Consider the following 22,452-nt stretch of genomic DNA (forward strand, 5'->3'; position numbering starts at 1 on the left):
TGAAAAATAATAATCCAAAATCATATACAATATTCTTTTGTTTGTTTTCTTTTTTAAAAAATCGGGTTGAGGAAATATTCTTTTATCTCACTGTTTTTCTGCTACAATATTATTTGCAAATTGAAACATATCAATTTGAAGAAGTTAAGAAGGGCGACATCAATCAAACAATTAGACTCTTGTTTAGAAGGGAGAAAAAAAAAATTAAGAACTTTATATAATTTGAAGGAGTTGCTCTCGATGTGATGTGAGATCAGCAGCAAAAGAAAGAAGAGGAATTGGATGCCTGAGTTGATTTTGAACTCCAAAGTTAAAAGAATGAAAATAAGAAAAGTTAATGTTTTTTTTGAATGATTAAAAATAAATAAAATATAAGTCTAATTAGAATTATGCTGATTAAGATGATAATTCATTTGAAATTTGATTTCTTTTCTTCAGTTTGAATTAGTTACTTATTAGCTAGCTGACCAATGGCGGTTTTAGGGAAATTAAATCTCGACAACTTTTTAAAATTTTTTGTACAATTTTTTTTTTTAAAGATGTTTTTAGACTCTTGGTTGCTTTTGTAGAATCTCACATATATGGCATTTAAGTGGTAGATATAAAAAAAAAAAAAAAAATGTAGCATAAAAATTTATACAAAAGATTTTTTTTTTCCTCTTCCTATACCATCATTATTAATTAATCTTGAAATAATTTGTAATATCCTAATAAAAGATCAACCATATTCATGATATGAATTGACTGCTAAAATGAGTGTGATTCCCTCAAGAAAACTTTTGTAGAATATAGAATTTGAGAAAGATTTTTTGTAGATTAATAATTAGGTGGCTGATGGCATAGGGTTTATTTAGTTTTTAGCTAATAATTTATATATAAATACCCTTATTAATAATATTGTGAAAAATCATGAGTTTGACGTACATTTATGCATGGCCGGCATGCATAACGATACGCTTGTATTCGTATTCAAATGCATGTGAAATTACCTTTGACATACCTACTTACGTAAGTATATGCATGCATGCATAGCGCGACGAAGATATAGAAATTCTAAAATGTCGTATTTAGGCATATAATTATTTGTAGATTTTAAGTTTGAATCTCAATATTTTTAATGTTAACATAAATATATTTGTGTTGATTTTAAAATATCTTATTTTGGATTAGGATTTTTTTTCTATTAAGTTAAATTATTATTTTTTCAAAAAACTTAACCTGATAATAGGGGGATTATCAAATTAATTCTTTTTTTTTTTTTTTGGTTCAAAACTCTAACTTCATTGGTTGATAATCCTAAAATGGTATACAACACCTTAATCCTAAAATGGTATACAACACCTTACCTACCTATTACAGGTATGTAAGAAGTGGAAAATCCTTACACGATAAATTAAAATTATAGCTATCATTCATTATTAATTTGTTATAGAAATTTGTTTGCAAACATTATTCAGTAGTTTTATTGGCATTCATCCATGTCTATAAAAAGATGAAATAGACAGAGATTATTGTTCTTTTTTATTTGGATAAAATCATAGAATATTGTTGCAACGAGAAAAAAATATATAACTTTTTTTTTCTTAAATATCTATTAAAAAAGAGGTGAAAAAAAAAATGGAGGCCTTTATGGATAAGAATGGAGGGCAATATAAGGTAATTGGTGTTGGTGGAGACTCGAGGTGAAGAAAACTTATAACTCTAAAAACTTTAACGCACAAAATGTCATTGCTTTTGTCAGAATTTTAAAACCATAATTCATAAACCTGTTGCCTTTTTTCTTAAATAAATAGAGAAAGTCCCCTTGAGAAAAAACACACATCTATCTAGCTGTCCATCCCTTGGTACTATAAAATGATGTTGAAGAAGCAACTAGTAGAGATCCTAATTCAGTCGGATCAATGATTTATCATATTGATTCTCCAAGGTATTATGTTACCATGTCCTTTGTAGAAATTAAATTAGCCTTCTTTTAATTCCGTAAATACAAAATTAGGGTTTTTATGTTTTATTCTCAAATTATTATATTGATTTTTGGCTATATGGTATATTCTGACTTTGAATTTCTATGCAAAACCCCAGCTTTTGGAGCTAGCGTTATCCAAGATCGGCCTTTGGCGATAGAAGTTGCAGAAAAATAGATTTCGCCAAAGCCTAGAAGACTAGAAAGTCAAGCCTCCCTCAACTCCAATGAAGAGCTTGGAGTTGACAATGATTAAAATTGAGGGGTGAGAAACTCACCTAATTGATTTTATGCATATATAATTGGATACTTGGTTTTTGTTGATGAAATGGGGTTAATAGTAATGCACATTAATTCTCATGACTCCTTTTATATCTTTTACTGGAGGCTTGAATAATAAGTTGCAAAAAATTTCGAATCATTTTTTTCTCGTTACCCAAATGTACTCAAATTTTGAGCTCCACATGCTCAGAGAGATATGCACTGGGAAATCCCTGGTAATATCCCTCTTACAACAGTGAGATAAAAAAAAAATATATATATATATATATATATATATATTTATCATCCTCTTCGTCATCATCGACATCATTATCTTCATTGAAGAAGAGTTCGATAAACACCAATCCAACAAATTGTTGGTTTACATCTATATAATTTCTTTAAGAATGTTGGGTAATTAGTGTAATTAAATAATTTAAATGATATCAAACAATTTAAAAAAAAGTGGCTTCAAGCCTCCAACTTATTCTATATAATCCCCCTCTATCTTTGCAGTGAAATTGGCTAAGTGTGGTAAACTTATTCTCAAAATATCTTTTACTTGTACTTCAAATTTCTTTTTTTCAATTTGTTTATGAAAATTAATATCAGAAAACAGTGGGGGAAAAAAAAAAACTAAAATACAATATAAGGATGTTTTCAAGTTATTCCAACTTATTCCCCTAAATCTTTGTGGTGAAATCGGCTAAGTGCGGTAAAATAAGTTTCCAGAACAATTTTAAAAATAAGTGGCTCCAACTTATTCTCCAAACACATGAAAATATCTTTTACTTGTACTTCAAATTTCTTTTTTTCAATTTGTTTATAAAAATTAATATCAGAAAACAATGGAAAAAAATACTAAAATACAAGGATGTTTTCAAGTTATATGGTGAACTTACCCTCAGATTTTCTGTTGTGCAAATTAATCATCAACGAGGAAAATATTTCTTATCATCCATATTTTATTGAGAATTTTTTGATACTCTACAAATTGCTTTCAAATTCTATTCTGTACCTGATGATGGAAGAGTACAATGCTAAATATCAGGCACTAAAGAATCATGATATATATAATTATCTATGTTAGTTTGGCGAGTAGGTTTAATCTATGTAATTCAACTATCTACTGGTAATTTATTTCTTGGGACATCAATTATTTTACCTTCTGATGACCAAAAACAAATAATTCTTTATATTGATGGTCTGTATATTAGTATGAGAAATGCCATTAAAGTTAATGAGCAATTGAACATAAATTATTGATGAATCTTTGAGTTAGAAATGAAAGAGATAGCTAGCAAAAACATTAATTAGGTACTTCTTGAAACATTTTCTGGTAAATAGTTGATCCGACCATCAAGTCATTTTCATTACAAGAATTAAATGCAAAGTGACAAAGTATATATTATTCAAAATGAACAAGGAGGTTGCTATCATCCTTGTGCAATTTGTTATTATTGTTCAGAGATTTCAGGTGATGAGTTACTAATACAGAACTTGTCTGATCACTCTTCTTGGATCATAAACATATTATGATCCTATTGCTGTAAGAGTGACAGTACCAGGACTTTTCCCAGTGCCTATCACTCAACTTGTCGAAGTTGCCGGTTGTGTACTTATGGTAGCATGCATCTTCTGTTTCCTAACATCCATCGTTTAATAAGTTTTGCACATTTTTATGATAATAAAATAAAATAAACAAGTTAGAAAGCTAGCTTCTTCTTCTTCTTCTTCTTCTTTTATTTTTTTATGACTAACTAGTTAGAAATCTTGATATCTATATTTATCTCTCTCTCCAAAAAGTATATTAACCATCATTTTCAGTTTTGGATATCAAAATAATTGAATAAAGCATAAAAATCTACAAGGTAGTTAAAGATTTACTCACCACCCCTTTATTGGACCACAAGTGCCACTGCAACTTCCACCTCCAAATTACACACTTGGAGTATGTAAACTCCAAGTGCTAGGGTTTTGTCAAGAAATTTCAATCAGTATCAAATTCGATTCAAATTAAACAAAAATTAAGTAATATATAAATTATTACACCAAATAATTAAGAGGAATTGTACATGACCTAGCTAATAAAGAGCCAGTACCATATAATACATTGGAGAACCACTTCAGCTAAATTATTTATCCGGCAGATTTGAAGTTTCCTAGCTTCTTCTTCAGCATCATCTTCTTCCCGTTCCTCCTTGCATTGTTTACCAGCAGCCATGGAAATGACCACTGGTTAATAGCGCTAAGGAGTGGAAAGAGATCATGAGATGTATGTTCTTTTAAGGAAGCTGTGCCTCTATTTATATAAGAAAAGCAATTGGGGTTAGGTTGATTAGGGTTAGGGTTAGGGTTAGGGTTAGGGTTAGGGTTAGGGTTAGAGTTAGGGTTGGAACGTAGGATTAGGAAATTTATGACAAAAGTCGCGTGTGCGTTAAAGTTGTAAGAGTTATCCCCACTCAAAAATAAACTAAAATAAAAAAATCAAATAAAAAAAGTTGCAAAGTTATCCACCGACCACTAAGGCCGTGATTGGCAAATGATCTATTAGGCCCATGGCCTAACATATGTAGCGGTGCTTCTTTTTACACGCTAGCAATTTCTTCTTACACTGTATTTTATGTAGAAATTTGCCATGTCATGCTAATTTACCACTAAATTAATTAACTAATTATTATTATTTTTTTTTTTTGAAAGCAAGTTAAAAAGATCTCTTTTGTACTTCTTATTCCTGTTTTGACTATGGCTTCCATGGCCAAACAGACCCCTTTCATCTTAACACAAAAAGTACAGGATGAATTTACACACTGCGGATCAACATGTCAAAGATTTTTAAAAGTCAAAAAGGATATTTTGGCAATTTTATGTAAAATGCAGTGTAAAGAGCAATTTGGGTTGTGTAGAAAGAAGCACCCTATGGATGGAATCACAATGGGTCTCTGGATGATCAACATTTCTTATTTTCTCTTTTTTTCCTTCTTTATAAAAAAAATTTCATTTTATTTTTTCTTTTATTTCTAGTTGGAAAAAATATTCTCTGGTTGGTTTTAATGTTGTTCTGTAACTAGGCAGGTGGCATGCATGCAGGATTGCCACATAATATCACTATTTTTTTTAAGTAAATTATTTAATTACAAACTATCCAAAATTTTTTATATCCAAATTTTTTTATAGTTTTTGTAATTCGAATTTATGCTTGCGTAGGTGCTCGGCCACTTAAACTAATCCTCTTCATCACAAGTAATATCGGTATTGAACAATTAATTTTATATGGGAACCAAATTTCTATAACAATAATATATATAGAAAACCTTTTATAATTAACAATAACTGCAAAACCTAAACATGACATAATAATAGAATTTCCATGTCCCGATAGCGGATGACTACTATAGTTATATCTTCATATGTTATTTGCAATGATACAAATCTTTAAGTCTTTAATAATTTGCGTATGTTATTAATTATCACAAATTATGTCCCTTAGATATATATATATATATATATATATATATATATATATATATATATATATATATATATGTGTGTGTGTGTGTACACACATGGGTTATATAATGTATATGGATTAGGCATAGGCCCCTGTATCTTTTTCTAAGTAACCGGCAGTATCAAAACTATTTCTTTGACTTTTATTACTCCACTCACCCATGGTTTTGAACGACACAAGATCCTTTTTTTTATAGCATAAATTTCATTTAAATTTTTTTTTCAATTTTGCTACAATTATATTTATAATTTTTAAGTGTATAAATTAATTGATAAAAAATCTTATCAAGTTAATTGGTAAAAAAAATCTTATCAATGAATTCTAGGTATGATTTTTAAAAAGCATAGGATTAACTATAATTAGAATAAAATTGAAAGAATCTATGTGAAATTTTTTCCTTTTTTTATTATTCTTATTATTGAGTAAATTATAATTTTAAATTATAATAACAACAAATAATAAAGTAACTTATTTGAACAAATTTTTTAGCAGCTAACCCCCACCCTAATGCTAAATGCACAACGCGGAATTCCAAATAAATACGGCCCTTATTCTCTTGTTTGGCTTAAATATTTGTCATTTTCACAATAAAATTCTCAACTAAATATTTCAGTTTTGTTGGGTCAAACGAAAATTTAATTCTGATAACAAAGTTGGGGACGAAAATGCTTTTAAATGCAAAAGTCCAAGGTATGATTTTGCATGGAAATTTCATTCCCTTGAAACCAAAGCTCCTAGAAAAAAGAATTGAATCATCTTTGAACAGGACAAGTAGTAGTACTGAAGCAGAGAAAGAGTACAACATGAACAAACGCGTTATATGATAGAACCAAATAGCCACGGAACTAATATTCTAACAATTTTAAGTTTGAACAGAATAATCATGGAAAATCTTTCTTGGTGACCAAATATATAATATTTATTTACATATATATATATATACATGGATTCGATCAATATTGCTTTGTTCATTGACGTTCTTTTTTTTTTGAGTTGGATTGAATTTCTGTCCAACTAAACAGAGGAAACATGAGCTCTGCTATATTTCAGGACACCTACAATAGAGATCCCTTTTATGACTCGCAGCAAAAGGTTGAAGATGATTTCAGTTCTACAATGAGATGGGCAGTTGTTGGCTCTGTAGGTAAGCTTAACATTCTTCCATTTCTACTCCAATCACCCAACTTGTTTTCTATGATTTTGCTGTTTTTTCATTGCAAATTAAAGTTCATACATATGTTGATGAACTCCAAGAAATACTCAAATTCTTTATTTCCATCTGAGAGTTTAATGTATGTATTGATAGACTCCCCTTTCTTTCTTTCTTTTTTTATGTGTACATATTATAACTTCTTTGATCTATTGAGAAAATGACTGGATTGGATATTACAGTGTTCGAGAAGCTAATATTAAGATAATATAAATATAACGATGATCCACTTTCTAACAGCTTAAGCATTTTAGAAAGAGCGATAAATACAACAGGAAGCTATTATTCCTGGTCTTTGATTATCTTTTGCTTGACAATATATATTTTTTCCAGTTTCTGGCCTTGTGATGACCATTGCGATCGTAGCCATCGTATACGCCATCATCGACTGCTTGAAAAAGGCAGGAACTGCTATTCCATCTTATGCCAGAATTGCCACCAGGGACAGTGATATTACTGAAGAAAAAGCATCAAACCCAGTAAATTTCTCTTCCAACAACGAAGTGAAAATAGGCATAACACCAGATTTCCCAGTAATTTCTGAGTCACAGGTTGAGTTTGCAACGATGGAGAGGTTTCTTAGCAACATGGCAAGAGAGAAACCTGTAAGGTTCTCACCAGACCAGCTCTCGGCATTCACGGATAATTACTCTACAATTTTGGGATCCGGTGGTTTTGGTGTAGTATTCAAAGGGCTATTCCCAAATGGAGTCCAGGTGGCTGTCAAGGTTCTAACCAGCAATTGGGATAAGAGAGTGGAAGAGCAATTCATGGCAGAAGTTGGTACCTTGGGAAGAACTTACCATATAAACCTTGTTAGACTCTATGGCTTCTGCTTCGATCCCAGTATGAGAGCTCTTGTTTACGAATATATGGAAAATGGGTCTCTGGACAGGTTGTTGTTTGGTGAGAATAATCGTGATATAGAGTGGGATATGCTTCACAGAATTGCTGTCCAAACCGCAAAAGGATTAGCTTATTTGCATGAGGAATGTGAGAGAAGAATCATTCACTATGATATTAAACCCGGGAATGTACTTCTTGATAAGAATCTCGATCCAAAAGTTGCAGATTTTGGACTGGCAAAGCTTTTTAGTAGAGAAAGCAGTCAGAATAGCCTCATGGCAGATGGAAGAGGCACTCCTGGATATGCTGCACCAGAGATGTGGAAGCCTTACCCTGTTACTCACAAGTGTGACGTTTACAGTTTCGGTATGCTTCTCTTCGAGGTCGTGGGAAGGAGAAGAAATTTCGATGACAGCTTAAGTGAATCACGAACATGGCTTCCCAGATGGACTTGGGAGATGTATGAGAATAACGAACTACCGGTGATGCTTTCCCTTTGTGGGATAACAGAGAAGGACAGAGACAAAGCAGAGAAGATGGCAATGGTGGCTCTGTTGTGCATTCAGTATTTGCCAGAAGCAAGACCTCTCATGAGCAATGTGGTGCAGATGTTGGAGGGCAGCAAGGAAATCACTCCACCATCATTTCCTTTTCAGCAGCATTCTCCGATACCAAATATAACCGGAGGTAGTGAAACCAATTCCGAATGGAATACTTCGTCCGGCACAACAATTTCCAAACAAATTCAGTCCAACAGGGGATCTCAAGCAATATGTGAAATTGAGTTGGCTGGTTTGTAGATTGAAGAGAGACTTGTAAGGGAATATGATTAATTTTATTGTACTTCTTGGTTCTAATACCTCAATGAATGATTCCATGTATTTTTTGACAATGGAAGGTTTATGCAAATTGCTTGGAGATCTTCCTTTAGATCAAGATGTCAAGAATCCAATATTGTTCTGTCATTTGAGAAGAACAACAACTTCAAGAGTTGACATATTATAGTTTTTATCTTTCTTTAGTTCACAGAATGAATGTGGAAGATGAAGAATGAAGTTTAAAGAGACTCTCAAGCGAGGTCAGACCCTGAGGGCTATAGAAAACGCTGTTTACTAAATCATCTAAGTTTCAAGAAAATAGTTGAGAGTTGGGACAGCTATTACTTGGACTGCCAGAAATGAGACATATTCTTTCCTTTTAACACAGAAGTTTCTGTCTCACAATGCAAACGAAATATCATTCATCATATAATTCAGCAGCTTATACAAACTACATTAACATAGATCAAGCTTAAAGCAAGTTCTTTTCTGTTCTAATAAGAAAAATGTGAACAATCAACCGTGGTTAATTCAGATTTTTTCAGCAGTGACTAAGCTATTGTGCTGAAATCATGCTGTTTAAGATAAAATGGAGATTTTGCAGAAGGAACCACTAAACAAAAAGCCATTAGAAAAAAATGATGCTTAAACTTAAAGTGGTCTTAAACCCAAATTATCAGCTCTAAAAAATCTCCAATATCCTATCCAACAAATCTCAAGATGATGGAATTCAGACTTCATATTATTTCATGAGCAATTGATTTAGAGAAAAAGAAAAACAAAACTAAACCGAAAAACAAAAACAAAAACAAAGAAAAAAAAAAAAAAAAAACAGAATCAGTCTAAGAAAAACAAGATATTTCCTTTCTACATATATCGTAATATTTGATTTGTGTCTAGAGAATTATACAGGGAAATACCAGTATATTATTCAGGTTACTAGCATGAGGCTATTTCAATCTCATATTTCTTCATGATAGGTGTTGTTTCACATGCTAAGTTACATACTGTTGTCATTTGGGAGGAATCTGAATCCAAAAAGCTACTTGTCTGTGCCCCATGGGGAGGTAGAGCAGGACATGGATTCTCGGAAGTCAAATGCTCAAATGGGTTTAAAGGTGTAGGAATCTCCACACCTCCTTCCAACATTTTCACCACAACACTCATTAATGGTCTTGATTGTGGCTTATACTGAACACACCAAAGAGCCACTTTGACCATTCTCTCTGCCATGTCCTTATCTTTCTCCTCTATTTCACACGCAATGACCAAATCTCCCATTTCTTTGGATTCAAATCTTTTCCATACCCACTTTGGAAACCATTCTTGGCTCTCTGGGAGACTAATGTCAGTGTTCCTTCTTCTACCTACTATCTCAAACAGAAGCATACCGAAGCTGTAAACGTCGCACTTGTGCGTTATTTGAAATGGCAACCACATTTCTGGTGCTGCATAACCAGGAGTTCCCCTCCCTCCTGTCATGGTTACGTGAGTATTTTCTCTGTTGCACAGCTTGGCCAAACCGAAATCAGCTACTTTAGGAAAGAAACTCCCATCCAAGAGAATGTTACCGGGTTTTATATCATAATGGATAATTCTGTCTTGGCATTCTTCATGCAAGTAAGCAATTCCTTTGGCTGTCCCGACCGCAATTTGATGAAGAATTTCAAATTCTAACATCTTATTATCTTTGAATAAATACTTGTCAAGAGAGCCATTTCTCACGTACTCATAAACAAGCGCTCTCAGGTCGTACTCAAAGCAAAAACCATAGAGACGAACTAAATTAAAATGATGAAGTTTCCCAATCGTACTCACTTCTGCCATGAACTGTTGCTCAATTGTCTTATCAGAACTCCCATACAGAACCTTCACTGCAACAGGGGTTCCATCACTGAAAAGCCCCTTGTAAACTGCACCAAATCCTCCAGAACCCAACAAGTAGGTGAAGATATCGGTAGCAATCCGGAGTTGCTGAGAAGTAAACCTGATGGGTTTCTCTTTTTCCATATCATTGAGGAATTTATCCATTGTAAGTGTTAGAAAACGGGAGTCTTGAGTACTATCAGAGCTTTTTCCTATGATGGGTCTTTTATAGCACGCCATAAAGAAAATAGCAACCTTCACAATGAAGACCACTGCAAGATGATAAAGAAATCGACCAGATCACTGAAAATTAGTTGGTAAAAATCCATGAACATAAAAATAAAAGACAAAGGGGAAGAAAAACCGGAAGAAGATAGAGATAGAGATATTCACACACATACACAAGCTTACAATAATAATGGCAGCTACAGCTCCCGAAACCTCCCGAATCCCCATCTGGTGGACTGCTAGCCGGTGTTGATGTCCAATCCCCATCTGGTGGACTAGCCAGTGTAAATGTGAAATCCCCATCTGGACTGCTAGCCAGTGCAAATGACATTATTAAGCAAGGGATGGACAACAACAATATTGGATAGAAAAGCCTGACAAAATGTTCAGATTAGCAGCAAAAGTAAAGACCAATTTCTTTGCTTATGTCAAATTGAACCCAGGACGTGCAACATTTATACCATATAAAAGCCACTGCCCGATACCATTATTGTCAAAAGCTATAGCTTGTGAGAGGTGTAGACTGGAATTAGGTCCATATATTACATATTAGAACAGAAACAATTAATTTCTTTGACTTTTCTTAGGAGTAGCAGCTAACTCAGTGCTATAAAACGCATGGCTACAAATGCCTGATGACAACGCGGAATTCTAACTTGCTTAATAAACACGGCCTTCTCTTCTTTAGATTTTGTCATTTTCAAGCTATGATTTTGCATGGAAATTGCATCCCAATGAAACCAAATTATTAAGCTCTTAGACAAAGAATTGACTCAACTTTGATAAAAGACAGGTCGTGGTGGACCAGAGAAGAAAATAAACAAACGCGTTATGTATGCAATATGACAGAACCGACACAAAAAGAACTAAATATTTCAATAGTTTTGGAATATGTTTCAAATTAGATGTTGGAAGGCACCAAGGAAATTACTCCACCATCATTTCTTTTTAAGCATCATTCTCCGTCACCACATCTAACCGGAAGAGGTGAAACAAATTCCGGCTGGAATACTTCATTTGTCACAGTGGGTCTCAAGCAATCTGTGAAATTGAGCTAGCTGGTTTATAGATAAAGATAGGCTTGTTAAGGGGAATGATTAACTTTATAGTAACTTTTTACTTTTTGGTTGTAATTCTTCAAATAATGATTTCATTTACTGTTAGACAGTGAAATTCAATATATATATATATATACATATATGTACAAAGCTTGAAGATCGTTTTTCTGTCCAGAAAAATAAAAAAATTAAAAATAATAATAATAAAATAACAATCCACGATATCTCTGTCATTTGATGAGAACAAAGAAGAAGGCCATCTATCATTCAGGAAAAACAATGCTTGAAGATGCTTGAAGCTAGATTGGCCAACTCAAGGAATTGATGGGGCTCGTTTGCGTCTACATTCATCAGGGAAGGTGGCATTTTAGGTCCTCTGCGGTCTCAAGCATAACAATGCTGCTTCTGGTGTTGAATTTTGTTCTATTTCCTGTAAAAGTTCGAACTCTTTTATAGTTTTTGGAACAATTGGTCATTTCCATGCTATTGGACTTGGTCTAATGGCAAGCATCTTCTATGGTTAAAATTTACATGTAAGGAACACAACCAAGGGGTGACCAAGTCCTCACAAACTTGCTTTTCAAAATAAACTAATAAATTTATAGCGAGTACCACAGCAAGAAATTTTAAATCAAACTTAGTCAGCTGTAAATTATTTATCAGTAAATTTCAAATCACTACACCTTTAAAGGACTTCAAGTTTTAACATCATAGTTTTGTTCCTTCTTCTAATTCACAGAAAGAATGTGAAAAAAACAAAGAAAAGTTTATGGTAACTCTCAAGTGGGATCAGAAGCTGAGGGTTATAGAAAAACCATTTTACTAAATCATCTAATTTTTAAGAAAATAGTTGAGAGTTGAGATCACCAAACTTAAGCTACAGGAGATGAGTTTAGCATACTCCAAACATATTCAACCGAGCCTTCACATCCAACAGGGTACCTAAGTTTCTGTCTCACAGTGCAAACAAAATATCATCCTTTTAGCATGCTTTAAACATATTCAACTGAGCTTCCACATGCAAATAGAGCATCTAAGTTGCGGTCCCACAATGTAACGAAATACCATTCATCCCATAAACCAATAGCTTATGCAAACCACTTGAACATCAAACAAAGCTAAAAGCAATTTCTTTTCTCATCTAATAAGAACAGGCGACGGTGGTTGTTCAGATATTTTCAGCAGTTATTGAACTATTGTGCTTCATTCATATGCTGTTGGGATCAAATGGAGCTTTTCAGAAGTAACGACCAAACAAAAGTTGATAAAAGTAAAATTGGTGCTTAAAACTTAAAAGAGATCTCAAGTCCAGACTATCAGCCCTAGAAAATCTCTAATCTCCTATCCAACAAATATCAAGATGATTGACTTCAGACCTTATCTTATTTCATGAGCAGTATGTAGAGAAAACGAAAACAAAAGTAAAAACAAAACAAAAACAAACAGAATAAGCATAAGTAGGTCAATAGACTCAAAACAAAATGTTGTCCTTTGTACATACATAATAACATTTGATTCGTGTCTAAATAATTATACAGGAAAACACCAGTGTCGATTTTAGCATAGTTTCAATTGACGTATGATCAAAAAAACTTCAACAATCAAAAGTATTCTCATAAAAATTAAAAAATGAAATAAAAAAGGAAAACAAAAGAAACGAAGAAGATAGAAGAGAGATTCTTCAGGCTATTTCAATCTCATATTTCTTCATGATAGGAGTTGCATGCACTAAGTTAGATCCTGTTGTCATCTGGGAGGAATCCGAATCCAAAATGCTACTTGTCTGTGATGCATGCGGAGGTAGAGCAGGGCATGGAATCTCAGAAATCATATACTCAAATGGGTTTATAGGTGTAGGAATCTCCACAGCTCCTTCCAACATTTTCACCACAACACTCATTGATGGTCTCAATTGAGGCCTGTGCTGAACACACCAAAGAGCTACTTTAACCATTCTCTCTGCCATTTTCCTATCTTTCTCCTCTATTCCACACACAATGATCAAGTCTCCAACTTCTCCGGATTCAAATTTTTTCCATACCCACTTTGGAAACCATTTTTGGCTCTCTGGAAGACTAATGTCAAGGTTCCTTCTCCTACCTATAATCTCAAATAAAAGCATCCCAAAGCTGAAAACATCGCATTTATGGGTTATAGGAAATGGCATCCACAGTTCTGGTGCTGCATAACCAGGAGTTCCCCTCCCTCCTGTCATGGTTATGTGAGTATTTTCTCTGTTACACAACTTGGCCAAACCGAAATCAGCTACTTTAGGAGAGAAACTCCCATCCAATAGAATGTTACCAGGTTTTATATCATAATGTATAATTCGATGTTGGCATTCTTCATGCAAGTAGGCAATTCCTCTTGCTGTCCCCACTGCAATTTGATGAAGATTTTCAAATCCTAAGGTTTTATGATCGCGGAATAAATACTTGTCAAGAGAGCCATTTTTCATATACTCGTAAACAAGTGCTCTCAGGTTCCTCTCGAAGCAGAAACCATAAAGACGGACTAAATTAAAATGATAAAGTCTCCCAATTGTACTCACTTCTGCCATAAACTGCTCTTCAATTCTCTTGTTAGAATTCGCATACAAAACCTTCACTGCAACAATGGTTCCATTACTAAAAATCCCTTTATAAACTGCTCCAAATCCTCCAGAACCCAACAAGTTGGTGAAGTTATCAGTAGCAATCCGGAGTTGCTGAGAAGTGAACCTGATAGGCTTCTCTCTTTCCATATCATTGAGGAATTTATCCATTGTTAATGTCAGAAAACGAGAGTCCTGAGTATTATCAGAGGTTTTTCCTATTTCCGCTCTTTTGCGACATACCACAAACAAAATAATGATCTTCCCAACAATTAAAACTGCAAGACGATAAAGAATCAACCAGAAACTGAATTCTAAATTTGTGCAAATCCATGAACATATATAAGTAAAGACAAAGAAGAAGAAAAGGAAAAAGATAAAGATAGAGATTCACACATACCCAAGCTTACAATAATTGCAGCTGTCTCCGCAGCTGGTATACTGCTAGTCGGTGTAATTGACATTAATCAAGAAATTGGCTACAAAGAAAAGCTTGACAACGTTTCTGATCAGCAGCAGAAATAAGACCATTTACAACATAAACTTGCATGAAAGGGTAGAGAATATGAAAATTGGATTTCCATGAGTGATGGATTTTGATGTGTGGGACGGTTGACCGTTGATTCCTATTATAGTATTTTATTTCCTTTTCCTTATACCATGGGCATACTTTGAAACCGTGTGGTGTTTGTTTGGTTTCCATGATGATGAATATAAGATGACAAGGCCGGCCATGGAGTGAGTGAATGTGTGTGTATGTGTATTTATATGCATAAGTTAGAGCAGTGCGAGAATACCAAAGCTCCTATAAAGAATTTACCTGGCTGCGGCCGTCAACCTTTTTAGTTTGATTTTGGAAGAAAATACTATCTGCCATTAGTATAACAGATGAGACCAGTGATATAATTATCCCAAACGTAAAATTAATAAAGTTTCACGTTTTATTTATTATTTATTTATTTATTTACTTTTATGTATAACAAACTCTAGAATGTTGACATTATATAACAATATTCTAAAGAATGGAAAATCCTTAGGCATGAAACGAGATCGAGGTAGAGTGCCGTGCAAATTCAAGCAGGAAAAAAGCAACATAAATATAAATGTTCATTTTAAGGTATAAAAGTTGGTATATATACATACACATATATATATTTATATACATACACATATATATATATGTATCAGCGCTGAAGTCCACAAGACATCTAACAAGACGATTTGCATAATGACAACCGAAAAGGACTATCATGTATGAAAATGCTGGTAACCACAAGTTTACTGATCAGTCTGTCATACTGGGTTTTTTCTTGTTCCTTTGTTGTATTTTACACCTACTTGGTAGGAGAAAGAAATTTTCAATATGGATTCCTTTTTTTGTTTTATTAACTTTTCCGTTAACATTTTTTATTTTCTCTAACTAACTGCTCAAGGGACGTCTCAAAAACAGAATAAATTAATTTTGTGCAATTTCTTGATTAAGAAGCTGGCCAGCTAAACATTGTAAGAGTCGAAATTTTGTCTTCCTTTCTTTAGGTTCTGAGAGTTGTTTAGCATACAAGAAACCTTCTGTCTATTATACGATAAAAGGAATTAGCTGGATTTTGGACCCTGAAACCATATTTTCTGAGTTTTGTTGCCCAAGACTGACTTCCTAACATATAATTCTGCAGAATCATTAACAATCTTAAAGACTTCACCCATAATCAGAAGTTGCAAATTATGGATTTACTAAAAGTACAAGTACAACAACAATACAAAGGTACTGAAGCCGCAAGATGACCCAAAATAAATCATAAGCAAGATAAAAAAGCATAAAAGGACAAACATTTGGCTCAAAATTATAATTAAATGAGATACATGACTCAGATTGGTACACAACCAAACTTGGTTAGCTGCTGCAGGAAGTAGTAGCTTGCATTAACCAGATTCCCAGAAGTTGTTCAAAGGATTCTCCACATATTTCAAATGCATTCTGCAATTCCATACTTAGTATATAGATATAGTATATACTCAAAAGAAGCCAGCACGTGCCCTCTTGCAATTCAATACTGCAAACCAACATCAAACTTACATTTGAAGAAGTTCAAGCAAACATTTTCAGTGAACTACAAGTTTGACAGCAAACATTATGCTACCTGTTTTAGCAAGCATGTTAAACGCTCTGCATTTTAGTTGACATCTCTTTAGTTTTTGTGCCTCCCTTTTCCTGCAGTCCGGTAAAACAAATAAGTAATCAGTAAATAAACCAAGCCAGCTAAACATTCTCCACATATTGAAGTTGATAGTGTTATTTTGTTTCCCATAATATGAAAAGGCATCTAAATAGTTTCCATCAAGAAAGATCGAATTAAACATAGTTACTTCATTTCCAAACAAGTTGAAAGTCCTGTGGAACAGTCTATACTATGTTTGAGCAGTACATTCATATGAACTACTTTAAGAGGTAGCTGAAGTCCAGAATCAAGAGAAAATTATTTGCAGCTCAAGGACTAAAATTAGAGGTAGCAGTTACTTGTCCCTGCAGCGACAGCCCAGTGGTAAAAGCCATTGTTTCCTTAGAAAATGACCCGAGTTTGAATCCCCCCAACCCCCAATATCACCCAAAAAAAAAAAAAAAAAAAAAAAAAGGTAGCAGTTAATTCAAAAATTTAGTTATCCCTTGAAAGGAGAAATCATATAAACAGATCCAAATGGTTCACAAATGAAATGGAAATAAAATAAACATATAGAACTCAAGCCTGGAACTGTTTCACCCTAAACTTGGCTTCAAGCCTGGAATCAGGGCCCAAAACAAAACTCACCATCTCAGAATTGTGCTTCACTCATAAGTCATAACGAAAAAGATGCAGCCTAATAAGACATAATTAATTATTTTAGAACATTGAAGAATTTACAACATAATACTCATAGATCCTAATATTTCTTCCTTAGTCACATCAAGAAATCCACATAGAATCTCTTATAAATCTGAAGCTTAGCTTCTAATGTAAGATTTAGCCTCATGGCAGGCACAATTAAGAACTCTGTTCTATATACCAACCCCCTAAAAAAATATGTTGCTTCAGATTCACCACAACATAGGAAAAGTAGATATCAAGTATTCAATTGCAAATGATCACTTTTAAGCTTTCCTCATTTAAATGAGAAAAACAAACATAAGAATGTTATTATTAGATTCTCACTGTTGTTCACAAATCTTTTTTACAATTTAAGTATGATGCAGCCACATTATTACAGTACATCATTTTAGGTAAACTACTGTTCCAGCTGTGTGTCAAACTACTCTTCCCACCCACTACCCAACCCTGAACCCGCAGCTCCTACACCATTATCTCCCCCTCTCCTCCCTACCATCATGAAGAAATTGATTGTTAAGAACATTACAACTAACAATGCTAATATACTATACAACATACAATTACAAAAGAGAAACATAGCAAAAGAAAAAAGGCAAAAAGAGATGTAATAATAGCATCTAAGCTGTCTACCTAGCTCTCTAAACTAAGATTGTGCAACTATTAGGAAACAAAAAGATATTTGAATAAAAAATAAAATAAAAAATAAAATAAAAAACACCAACAATATCCAAATATTGAAGGCATGTTACGTAGTTGATCCTAAGAAGCAACCAATACATTCAAAATAGGATTTAAAAGGAATCAAAATTGAAAAGATAATTTAAGGGTATAAAGATCTATAATCCAGCAAGGACCAGGAAAACAATATAATAATAACTGCGAGCAAATGCTTCTATCAATGAATTTTCATATCTACATATTGCATCTGTATTCCACCTAATTAATGGAACTGATCAAGTAAAGCCATTATATATCACAAAATAATAACGTCATAAACGAAAGAAACGCATCCTCTTAGATCCCCTTCCCCATCCCACAACACTAAATTACAATGCCAATTGCTAGAATTCCATACAAACAGAGAATGTGCAACAAACACAGCAGTACGGAAACTTAAATCCAATATGCTTACCAATCCCTTGCTCTCATAATAGTCATCCAGTGCCCACTGATACTTTGACTGATTTAATCCAAACCAGCGAGCCAGATGGTCATCAAGACTTGAGTGTGCTGCAAAACAAAAGTAGCAAATCTACATATACACTTTAAAAAAAAATGCATATTTCTTTTTGCCGAGCAGAAAAATATCAATTAAGATGACCCCAAAAAAAAAAAAAAAAAAAGGAAAAAAAGAATTGATCATTTTCAGTATACAGGACTTTTAAGACGCTAAAATGGAAATTCATATTTGCCTGAATGACAAGGTGACTATCCCATTTCAGTCTATCCAAACATAATATTTTTCTAATTAATATATTTCCTCAGCAACCGAACAGGGGTAACATGCATTTTGAAAACCCAAAACTGACTTTGACAGAGTAAAAAATAGAGCTATCAAAAAATAAATAAATAAATTCAAGCTGATCTCTTCTTTTTTTTTTTTTTCATATTTTCTTACTGAACATAAGTCCATTCCTTTTTTTTTGTTTTTTTGTTTTTTTTTTTTTCCCCTCTTCTACTCCACTACCAACCAAATAGTAAATTAATTGGGACCCAATAAAAAAACGAAGAAATAAAAATAAGCAAAAACCCATATCACCTTTCACACCTACCATTCTGAACCTTATTGACAGCATTCTTGAAAAATCCCAAAACAGACCCATCAGCTACAGAATCCGAAACAGCAATGGACTTATCGAATTGCTGAGGAGGAGGCTGAACAGGAGGCGGTACAACTTTCTTAGGGGAATCGAAGACAGGCTGGGCAGCAGGCTTCGGGGTAGAAGGTGGGGTCATGAAGACGGTGTAGGGTCCAATCTTGCCGATCACCGGCGGGGGAGTGGAATTGCCGTTGATAGGCATTCTGGGGTTTTGTGGGCGGAGAGAAAATGAAAGAGAAAGTGAAGGGAAAGTGAAGGAAAATGTAGGGATCTTTGGTGGGTTTTTGAGTATGAAAGCGAAAGTGAAGAGTGTGAGTAGTGAGAGATTTTACTTTTTTTTTTTTTTTTTTTTTTTTGGGTGAGTTGGTAAACAACACTTTGGGGGAGAGAGAGAGTAGAGAGAGAAAGAGGAGAGAGAAAGGGATATATGTGAAGAGAAGACAGCACGCAACCCGAAAGTCCAAGTTGGTCTTAAACACTCGTTTAGATCTTTGTCTTTTGGACTGTACTTTTACTGTTGCTTTTTTTACTTCGTATTTTACTTTCGTTTAAGAAATGCCAATTTATAAGAACTCAAAATTAATTCAATTTTTTTTTTTTTTTGATAAGTAAAAATTTAAAAGAAATCAACCAAGCCTTTGTGCGGTGCAAACAAATTCCACCCCACCTTCCTCTCTGCGTACTCAATTATAATAAAGAATAAAAGAGAATTTTTTGGTTTGTTTAGCTGGGGTTGAAATTATCTAAAAGATTATTTTATATAAGTTTTTATTCATTTCATTGTTGAATGTATGAATATTTTGTACCAAATGCAGCCCAATTTTACTAATTTTTAAATTGGAGCCTTGACTGAAAATTCAAGCTACATTCTGGTTGGGTGGTAGCAATTATAAGGTAAGATGTTGATGTTATTTTATTTTTTATTATTTTTTTAATAAATGAATGGTCTTATTGGAAGTGTTTCTATTATCTAAATCCAAAACATATATATATATATATATACATAATTTTTTTATACATCATGATGTATATGTGGTATAATAAAATTATTATTGTGGATAAAATTAGATACCATGATAAATGATAATTATCCATAACTATATAATTTACATAATTTAATGGTTATAAATAATTGTTACAACTTTCTTCACAATAGTAATTTTATATATATGATTTTTTTTTTTTTAGAACTTTCAATGATTTTGTCAATCATATTACATTTTGATCCATCATTTACATCAACAACCCATCAACATTAGTATTTTGCCTTTATAAATAAATTAAATTAAATTAAAAAGGGGCAAAAGCAATGAATCTTCAAATATAAGATTATTGCTTTTGCAACTTTTATCACAAAGGATTTTCCTGACATAAATTCTGTCGTTGACACCTACCTCGTTTATAGATTTTTTTTTTTTTTTTTTTTGGGGGGGGGGGGGGGGCGGCAATACCATTCTAGTTTGAAATAACCAGTATTTATCCTCAGACGATGTATAGTCGGTATCAAATCTAATATCAATATTTTGTTTAAAAAAAATAATAAAATCTAGTTTATAATTATAACAAATATAACAATGTCTACAAAATGTATTTAATCAATAATGTGATGAAAAATTAATAATATTTAATTAAAATATTTTTTATTTAATTATTTATATTTTAATTATATAATATATGTTAATTAATTATATATTAATATATGCCATTTGCGGATTAAAGAAAAGTTTGATTTGGACACCTAGTCTCTGAAAAATCTCTTAGGAAATGAAACTACGTAAAAAGGCGACCCATCTGCACCTCTCATTTTGACCACCTCAGCTGTAGGAAAAGATAGTTAAATTTAAATATCAAAATTTCACTTTTGTTGGTGAATAATATTTTAAACAAATTATATTCCGCCAAAAAACAAAAAAAAAAAAATTGAATCAATTAGTAGTATAATTATATCCATTTTCTCATTAAGATTATCATCCAAAATAGTATCCAAAAATTTAAATGAAGTTTCTCATTGGCTAAAAGTGAAAATGCTTTTTGTCAAATAGTTTTATTTTAGGTAGGTGGCTTTATCATGTTCTTGAATTTCCATCAAAAAGTCATCAAAACCAGCTTCACTTTTATTAAAATCTTCCAAAATGGACAACCAAACCAAACAAGAAGACAAGATGAAAGTCTTGTCAATCTCATCTTTTTTCATTCCACCAATGTGATTTTTATCAAGAAGAATTTAACATTAGAAACAAATTGATGTAATTAAGTTTACAGCACAATTTAGGAAACCATCTCAAAATGGTAAAACTTTCTCCAACTCGATAAATAAAGCAAATTTCATTTGGACGTAATGGTGGCTAATTAATGATATATTTTAAAAAAAGAAATAATGCAAGAAAAACATTATTACTATTCACATTAACAATATTTTATTTATTATGGTTTGGATATAATAAAATGGTAAAAATATCTCATATGCTGAAGTACCAACCACAAAATAGAAAATATAAATAAAAGAAAGACCTCTTCAACAAGTGAGCTTTGCATGGCATTTTAAGCTGGTCACTTTTCATAAATTATTATTAAGTCAGCAATTCTATTGCTTTAACGGTCAATTTAACTTGAGGAGTAACCGTAGAAGTTGTATATTTATTGCTAAATAAAAATCAGCATTAATATTAAAAAAGGGATTAATTTTATCCCTCTAAATTATTTTGATCTCAAAACCACTCACCAATTTGCTCTTCATAAGAGCAATAAACAAAAATTATAAAAGAATAAAAGAATACCGAAGATGCTCCAAAAAGTTTTATGCTTTCAAAAGGACAAAAGGGAAACTTATTTATATAATATTTTTTTTAAAAATACAACGAAAATCATTTAGGGGCCTTGCCCTGGGACCAAGAAATTGCACAACCATTTTTACTACAGAGTTGGGGTGCAAAGCTTCTTATGCCTGCCTAAAGATTGCTTGAATATATCCTTTTGAGTAGAGCTGGATGATATATTTTGCAGTGAGTGGAGGACTGCTGAACCATGTTTTCAGTAGGCAAAAATCAAGAAACTAAGCCTACGTATAAAAACCTACCTGTATATCAGGATACTACTAACCTGACAAGGAAGAATAATTCATTGTGTGTCCTGAAGGGCAGACTCACACAAACCTCACAAAAAAACAAACCTGGTCTCAAGTCACTCTTGAAACTTAATTAAAAATTTTCCATCTCGAGCCAAGGAAAATCCCATGTAAGAAACATTCCCAAATCAAATCCCCAACTCAGAGTATTATCTCATCTCATCAAGAGTTATAAGTAACAACCGGAACAACATTCTGTGCCAGCTGATTCCCTCAGAATGATCTCACATGTGCGGTTGAATACTCCTAATGAACCCCCCTTTTGCTAGAGCTCGTTACTACATACATATAAC

General features: G+C 32.9%; 4 protein-coding genes across 7 annotated transcripts; 1 reads left to right on the forward strand and 3 right to left on the reverse strand.

Moving 5' to 3' along the window:
• Positions 1-6,578: 6,578 nt before the first annotated feature.
• LOC107423763 (LEAF RUST 10 DISEASE-RESISTANCE LOCUS RECEPTOR-LIKE PROTEIN KINASE-like 2.2) lies at positions 6,579-9,446 on the forward strand. Its single transcript, XM_048467680.2, has 2 exons — positions 6,579-6,879; positions 7,279-9,446. The coding sequence occupies exons 1-2, from the start codon at positions 6,765-6,767 to the stop codon at positions 8,589-8,591; spliced, it is 1,428 nt and encodes a 475-aa protein (XP_048323637.1). The 5' UTR covers positions 6,579-6,764; the 3' UTR covers positions 8,592-9,446.
• Positions 9,447-9,452: 6 nt separating this feature from the next.
• Positions 9,453-11,328, reverse strand: LOC107425178 (rust resistance kinase Lr10-like). Of its 3 annotated transcripts, none has more exons than XM_016035466.4 (2): positions 10,887-11,328; positions 9,453-10,747 (listed from the first exon to the last, which is right to left on the reverse strand). In XM_016035466.4, the coding sequence occupies exons 1-2, from the start codon at positions 11,032-11,034 to the stop codon at positions 9,549-9,551; spliced, it is 1,347 nt and encodes a 448-aa protein (XP_015890952.3). In that variant the 5' UTR covers positions 11,035-11,328; the 3' UTR covers positions 9,453-9,548. The 3 variants fall into 3 exon arrangements, with proteins under 3 accessions (XP_015890952.3, XP_015891625.3, XP_024931980.3); XM_016036139.3 differs by having other exon boundaries at positions 10,877-11,326; XM_025076212.3 differs by having other exon boundaries at positions 9,453-10,778; positions 10,887-10,904.
• Positions 11,329-13,228: 1,900 nt separating this feature from the next.
• LOC132799223 (rust resistance kinase Lr10-like) lies at positions 13,229-15,904 on the reverse strand. The gene is made up of 2 exons (XM_060814661.1): positions 14,755-15,904; positions 13,229-14,632 (listed from the first exon to the last, which is right to left on the reverse strand). Exons 1-2 carry the CDS (start codon positions 14,816-14,818, stop codon positions 13,443-13,445), a joined length of 1,254 nt encoding a protein of 417 aa, XP_060670644.1. The 5' UTR covers positions 14,819-15,904; the 3' UTR covers positions 13,229-13,442.
• Positions 15,905-16,057: 153 nt separating this feature from the next.
• LOC107413704 (uncharacterized) lies at positions 16,058-19,417 on the reverse strand. Of its 2 annotated transcripts, XM_016022071.4 has the most exons (4): positions 18,988-19,407; positions 18,348-18,445; positions 16,493-16,563; positions 16,058-16,405 (listed from the first exon to the last, which is right to left on the reverse strand). In XM_016022071.4, exons 1-3 carry the CDS (start codon positions 19,235-19,237, stop codon positions 16,510-16,512), a joined length of 402 nt encoding a protein of 133 aa, XP_015877557.1. In that variant the 5' UTR covers positions 19,238-19,407; the 3' UTR covers positions 16,058-16,405; positions 16,493-16,509. The 2 variants fall into 2 exon arrangements, with proteins under 2 accessions (XP_015877557.1, XP_060670646.1); XM_060814663.1 differs by lacking the exons at positions 16,058-16,405; positions 16,493-16,563 and adding an exon at positions 16,979-17,704 and having other exon boundaries at positions 18,988-19,417.
• Between the last annotated feature and the right edge of the window lie 3,035 nt (positions 19,418-22,452).

Source organism: Ziziphus jujuba, chromosome 1, assembly GCF_031755915.1.
Source record: "Ziziphus jujuba cultivar Dongzao chromosome 1, ASM3175591v1".
NCBI lineage: Eukaryota > Viridiplantae > Streptophyta > Magnoliopsida > Rosales > Rhamnaceae > Ziziphus > Ziziphus jujuba.

Bases quoted from the DNA above. Each gene is read 5' to 3' on its own strand.
- LOC107425178 (XM_016035466.4), bottom strand. From the start codon at position 11,034: ATGTCATTTGCACTGGCTAGCAGTCCAGATGGGGATTTCACATTTACA. The intron at 10,748-10,886 runs GTAAGCTTGTGT...ATCATCTTGCAG, and splicing joins CTGTAGCTGCCATTATTATT to TGGTCTTCATTGTGAAGGTT.
- LOC107423763 (XM_048467680.2), top strand. From the start codon at position 6,765: ATGAGCTCTGCTATATTTCAGGACACCTACAATAGAGATCCCTTTTAT. The intron at 6,880-7,278 runs GTAAGCTTAACA...TATTTTTTCCAG, and splicing joins GGCAGTTGTTGGCTCTGTAG to TTTCTGGCCTTGTGATGACC.
- LOC107413704 (XM_016022071.4), bottom strand. From the start codon at position 19,237: ATGCCTATCAACGGCAATTCCACTCCCCCGCCGGTGATCGGCAAGATT. The intron at 18,446-18,987 runs GTAGGTGTGAAA...TTTGTTTTGCAG, and splicing joins TGTCAATAAGGTTCAGAATG to CACACTCAAGTCTTGATGAC. The intron at 16,564-18,347 runs GTAAGCATATTG...ACCGGACTGCAG, and splicing joins ATTATGAGAGCAAGGGATTG to GAAAAGGGAGGCACAAAAAC.
- LOC132799223 (XM_060814661.1), bottom strand. From the start codon at position 14,818: ATGTCAATTACACCGACTAGCAGTATACCAGCTGCGGAGACAGCTGCA. The intron at 14,633-14,754 runs GTATGTGTGAAT...ATCGTCTTGCAG, and splicing joins TGCAATTATTGTAAGCTTGG to TTTTAATTGTTGGGAAGATC.